This window comes from Clupea harengus, chromosome 14 (assembly GCF_900700415.2).
Source record: "Clupea harengus chromosome 14, Ch_v2.0.2, whole genome shotgun sequence".
Taxonomy (NCBI): Eukaryota; Metazoa; Chordata; class Actinopteri; order Clupeiformes; family Clupeidae; genus Clupea; species Clupea harengus.
Window position 1 is genome coordinate 5,014,672 of NC_045165.1, and position 6,000 is coordinate 5,020,671.

Genomic DNA, 6,000 nt, shown 5'->3' on the forward strand with positions numbered 1-6,000 from the left:
CACCAGCTGCAGGAGGTTCCTCCATCCTTGGAGGAGGAGGAAGTACCTGACCCAGGGAGTTCCGTTGGGCGCTATTCCTTCCCGGAGGGAAGTGGTGACCACGGACGCGTCCCAGATGGGGTGGGGCGCCGTGTGGCAGCGTCAGACGGCCAGAGGTCGCTGGAGCCCCCAGCAGAAGCGGCAGCACATAAATGTGCTAGAGCTTCGAGCGGTGCTGCTGGCTCTAAGGCACTTCCTACCTGCGCTAGTAGGGAGGCACGTGCTGGTCAGGTCGGACAATATGTCAGCGGTGTATTATATCAACCACCAGGGAGGCACCAGATCGCTGCAGTGCTTAGGGGTCGCCCAGCAGCTCTTGCAGGAGACCCATCAGCACCTATTGAGCCTGAGGGCGGTGTATTTGCCCGGCACTTACAACAGAGCCGCAGATCTCCTGTCCCGGGGGAGCCCCGACCCAGGGGAATGGAGACTCCATCCAGAGGTGGTACAGGCGGTATGGGGTCGATATGGCAGGGCAGAGGTGGACCTATTCGCCTCTCAAGAATCGACTCAGTGTTCCCTCTGGTTCAGCCTCTCGGAGCCAGGCCCGCTAGGCCGGGACGCACTGGCGCATACATGGCCGAGACGGCAGCTATACGCTTTTCCTCCTCTGCCACTAATTTGGCCCACCTTGCACAGGTTGGAAACAGAGGAGCACGAGCTGCTACTAATCGCTCCCCGGTGGCCGGGGAGGGTATGGTTCCCCAGGTTGCTCCAGCTGTTGCACGGGAGACCCTGGTGCCTCCCAGTGAGGAGGGATCTACTATCGCAGCTGGGCGGCCAGATCTGGCATCCAGATCCGTCTCGGCTACAGCTCTGGGTCTGGCCCCTGAGGGGCCGGACCCACTGCTAGGACTTTGTGAGCAGGCGGTGGTATTCACCATTAACAGCTCGCGGGCACCCTCCACCAATGCCCTCTATGCGAACAGGTGGAAGATATTCACGGAATGGTGCCAGGCACGGGGACAGGAGCCAGCACACTGCCCCCTGCCAGCGGTGCTACAGTTCTTGCAGTCACTTCTGGATCGGGGACTCACGCCCTCCACCATAAGGGTGTATGCTGCTGCCATCTCCGCAGGGCACGTTCGGATAGAAGGCAGAACTTTCGGGTCCCATACCCTGGTGACTCGGTTCCTCAAGGGGGCTCTTCGACTAAGACCCCCACAGCGGAGGCAGGTGCCCCAGTGGGATCTCCTCCTGGTGCTACGAGCACTCTGTGCAGCCCCGTTTGAGCCTTTACAGACGACGGAGCTCAGCTGGCTTTCAATGAAGACCGCTTTTCTTCTAGCCATTACGTCAACAAAGCGAGTAGGGGAGTTACACGCCTTGTCAGTAGGCACGGATTGCCTGCAGTGGCACCCTGAAGGCAAGGGGGTCACCCTGTGGCCGAACCCCGCCTTCCTCCCGAAGACCCTTCACTCCACATTTTCCAACCAGCCCCTCAGCCTGGCAGCTTTCGAGTCCACCCTGGCGGAAGAACAGGGCCTGAGCGCAGAACGGTTGTGTCCAGTGCGCACCCTAAGGACTTACGTCGCAAGAACGGCAGCTTGCCGTCAGTCAGACGCATTGTTTGTCTGCCACACAGGGCCAAGAAGGGGTCAAGCATTATCCAGACAGAGGCTCTCTAAATGGATTGCAGAGACGATCCAACAGGCCTACAGGCACAGTGGCTCCCCAGCCCCTCAGCAGGTCCGAGCCCACTCCACGAGGAGTGTGGCGGCTTCATGGGCGTCTTTGAGGGGGGTTCCCCTCAGTGACATCTGCAAGGCAGCCTCCTGGGCATCAGGCTGCACTTTCACTAGGTTTTACAGGGTGAATGTGGTATCCCATAACCCGGTCGCGGCAGCGATACTCCCTACGCCGTTACGGCGTCTCTAGAAGCGGGTAGGCACTCCTCATGACTTTGTTGGTATTAGTCATCCAGTGCTGTAAGCACCGCCTCTGGCGGTCAGGAGAAACGAAATAGAACGAAGGTTACGTATGTAACCACGGTTCTATGAGTTTCGGATGACCGCCAGACCTTGGCAGTCACTCGGAGTTTGCACGAGAAGATTGTCAAGAGGTCGCTTGCTGGGTTAGACAGCCTTTTGTGCTAGCGCACATTGACGACGTCACCCAGGTCACAGGTGACTTTGTTGGTATTAACACTCGACCTGCACGTACGTGCGATGGAAATCCAGTGCTGTAAGCACCGCCTCTGGCGGTCATCCGAAACTCATAGAACCGTGGTTACATACGTAACCTTCGATATGTGTGTGTGTGTGTGTGTGTGTGTGTGTGTGTGTGCGTGTGTGTATCTCCTCCATTCACTCACCTCGTTGCCTGTGGACATGACGGCCACCACAGGGAACTTCTGCACCTCCACCTCGGTGACGCCCACGGTGGCCAGCAGGCCGATCTCCGAGGGGCCCATGTGGGTGCCCTTGGCCAGCACACACTCCCCGCGCTTGATGTCATGACCAATGGGCCTGGGGAGGGAGGGGAGGAGGAGGAGGAGGAGGAGAGCCAATGAGAAAGAACCTCCTAATGAGGGTTTCTAGCGGGTTTGAAGTGACAATGACAATGATCTTATGGTGTCTGTGAGTGTGTGTGTGTGTGTGTGTGTGTGCGTGTGTGTGTGTGTGTGTGTGTGTGTGTGTGCGTGTGTGCGTGCGTGCGTGTGTGTGTGTGCGTGTGTGTGTGTGTGTGTGTGTGTGTGTGTGTGCGTGTGTGCGTGCGTGCGTGTGTGTTTTTGCTCACTCACCTGATGTCCTGTCCAGGTCGCGCCTGCACCAGAATTCGCACTTCTAGTTCTTCTGTGCCCTGGGGGTTTGTAGAGAGCGGTTTCTTTAAATGCTTTAGCCGCTCGTCTGTGCACCACTGTGTGTTGTGTGTTATATCATCATCATCATCACGTGTGTTATATCATCATCATCATCATCATCATCACCAAGGATCACCGTCACCATGTGTGTGTTGTGTGTTATATCATCATCATCATCATCACCAAGGGTCATCGTCAACATGTGTGTGTTGTGTGTTATATCATCATCATCATCATCATCATCACCACTGTGTGTTGTGTGTTATATCATCATCATCACCAAGGGTCACCGTCACCATGTGTGTGTTGTGTGTTATATCATCATCATCATCTTCACCAAGGGTCACCGTCACCATGTAAACGATGGCACAGAAGTATGCTGGAGTGGTGTGATACTGCCGAAAGTAAACTGCAGCACTCACTCACTCACTCAAAGGTGCCTGCTCCACAACCACAGTACAATGCTCACGAAGGCAGCTTTGTTGTTGTTGTTGTATCCTGCTGCTCAGGTTCTATGGTTGGGCAGCCATTTTGTTGTGTTTAGCAGTTGTGGGCTACAGACAGCGCATGTTGTACCGTGAAGGAGGGCCTTTTTATGGATCCCGGGTACAATATGCAGCGCGGGGTTGCGGCTGTCACCAGCCAGTTGTGTGTTGTTGTTGGTGTATCCTGCTGCTCAGGATCTAAGGTTGGGCAGTTGGTATATTGTTTAGGTTTAGGTTGTCGCGTATGAGTATTTGCATGTGACAGTGAGAGGATTGGCCGCTGTGGGAAGTCCCAAGTTAATAGTAGAAGGAATTTAACATCTTTTCCAACAACAACAAAAAAATCTTTAGAAAATCTTAGAAATATAGAATATTGTGGTTGATAACACTCCTAAAGAAATAAATCTACAAAAGAACCACAATGTGTCTCGTTTAAACGTCTATCCTCTCCACTGGGTAGGCAAATAGCATGTGTGTTTGTGTGTGCGTATAAGTGAAGCTTGTGTGTGTGTTTGTGGCCATGGTCATGTCTTAACGAGGTACCTTCTTATACCCATGAAAACTGAGCACGTTCTCTTGTTAGATTTAGACTGGGCACGAGTGTATCCCAAAGAATTGTTTTGCTTTATTCCCTACCTACTCATATAAATAGAGATAAAAAGAGACTAATCTGGACGTGAAAGTCATTGAGTCTGAGCGAGCGAGCGTGCGTGTGTGCGTGCGTGCGTGCGTGCGTGCGTGCGTGCGTGCGTGCGTGCGTGCGTGCGTGCGTGCGTGTGTGTGAGCACACTCACATCTTCTGATTCACGCAGTAGTTCTGTATCCTCCACCTGCACCACAGCATCAGCACCACATGGGATGGGAGCACCCGTTGTCACACGCATCACCTGCCCCGGCATCACTGTGTGTGTGGGCTACAAAAACACACAGACACACACACAGACACACACACACACACACACACACACACACACACACACACACACACACACACACACACACACACACACACATTTTAAGTCATTGTGACGACTGGTTCCAAACTTTTCAGCATGTCATTCTGGGGATTCTGCCTGCTTTCTGTGCCCCTGTGTTTATCTGGCTAGCAGTGTTTCCTCTCCTGCAGTGCACAGCTGCACAGGCTGAAGAGGACGAGTGCAGACCCTGCGTCTGTCTGGCCAGACCGCCTCCCTTCCAGCTGTTCTGCATCACCGTGTCACACCAGTGGGGCTCAGTCAGGACGAGCCGGGAGTCCCTGCCTTACCAGGCGTTTTGGTAGCCCCTCACTCACTCACTCACTCACTCACTCACTCACACACTCACACACTCACACACTCTCTCTCTCTCTCTCTCTCTCTCTCTCTCTCTCTCTCACACACACACATATTCACACACATATTCACACACACACACACACACACACACACACACACACACACACACACACACAGTGGGTTGAGGAGACACAGCCCTGCAGCAGACATCGTTCTGTGCATGACTGACCTCACAGCTGAGCACAAATAACCTCAGTCGACATAAGGCATTTGTGTGTGTGTGTGTGTGTGTGTGTGTGTGTGTGGGTATGTGAATAGAGAGATAGAGAGAGTAGGGTGAATGGGAGTGTGAGTGTGTGTGTGTGTGTGAGTGCATGTGTGTATGTATGTGTGTGGGTATGTGAAGAGAGAGAAAGAGTGAGTGTGTGTGTGTGTGTGTGTGTGTGTGTGTGTGTGTGTGTGTGTGTGTATGTATGTGAAGAGAGAGAGAGTGAATGTGTGTGTGTGTGTGTGTGTGTGTGTGTGTGTGTGTGTGTGTGTGTGTGTGTGTGTGAGTGTGTGTGTGTGTGTGTGTGTCTCACCTGCTCTCCAGCCTGGGACTCCCCGATGATGAAGCGATCCCCTGGGCCATCGGCAGCTATCAGAAAGAAGAAGAGAGAGGGATGGAGAAAGAAAAAAAGGGAGAGATGAGACCGAAAGACAAAGAGGGGTACAAACACAGTGGTAAATGTACTGTGTCTTACATAACACAGCTCTTTCCCCAGGTACTGACCTCTTACACACACACGCACTAGCAGAGCAGAACAGAGCAGAACACACACACACTCACTTTAACCTTCTCTAAATTAACCATAACAGTAAACAATAGAAACAGATCTGTCACTATACATCATATGTGTTCTATAGAAACAGATCTATACATCCTATTTATCCTATAGAAACAGATCTATACATCCTATTTATCCTATAGAAACAGATCTATACATCATATGTGTTCTATAGAAACAGATCTATACATCATGTGTGTTCTATAGAAACAGATCTATACATCATGTGTGTTCTATAGAAACAGATTTATACATCATGTGTGTTCTATAGAAACAGATCTATACATCCTATTTATCCTATAGAAACAGATCTATACATCATATGTGTTCTATAGAAACAGATCTATACATCATGTGTGTTCTATAGAAACAGATCTATACATCATGTGTGTTCTATAGAAACAGATTTATACATCATGTGTGTTCTATAGAAACAGATTTATACATCATGTGTGTTCTATAGAAACAGATCTATACATCATGTGTGTTCTATAGAAACAGATCTCTACGTCATATGTGTACTATAGAAACAGATCTATACGTCATGTCATGTGTGTCCAATAAAAACAGAT

The 6,000-nt window shown here is 51.1% G+C and overlaps 1 protein-coding gene across 1 annotated transcript in view; it reads right to left on the reverse strand.

Moving 5' to 3' along the window:
- gphna (gephyrin a) overlaps positions 1 to 6,000 on the reverse strand; it is a 91,172-nt gene that overhangs the window by 11,777 nt on the left and 73,395 nt on the right. The window contains 4 exon segments of the mRNA XM_031579794.2: positions 2,354 to 2,507; positions 2,783 to 2,841; positions 4,122 to 4,241; positions 5,183 to 5,238. Of these exon segments, the coding sequence (XP_031435654.1) occupies positions 2,354 to 2,507; positions 2,783 to 2,841; positions 4,122 to 4,241; positions 5,183 to 5,238 (389 nt within the window).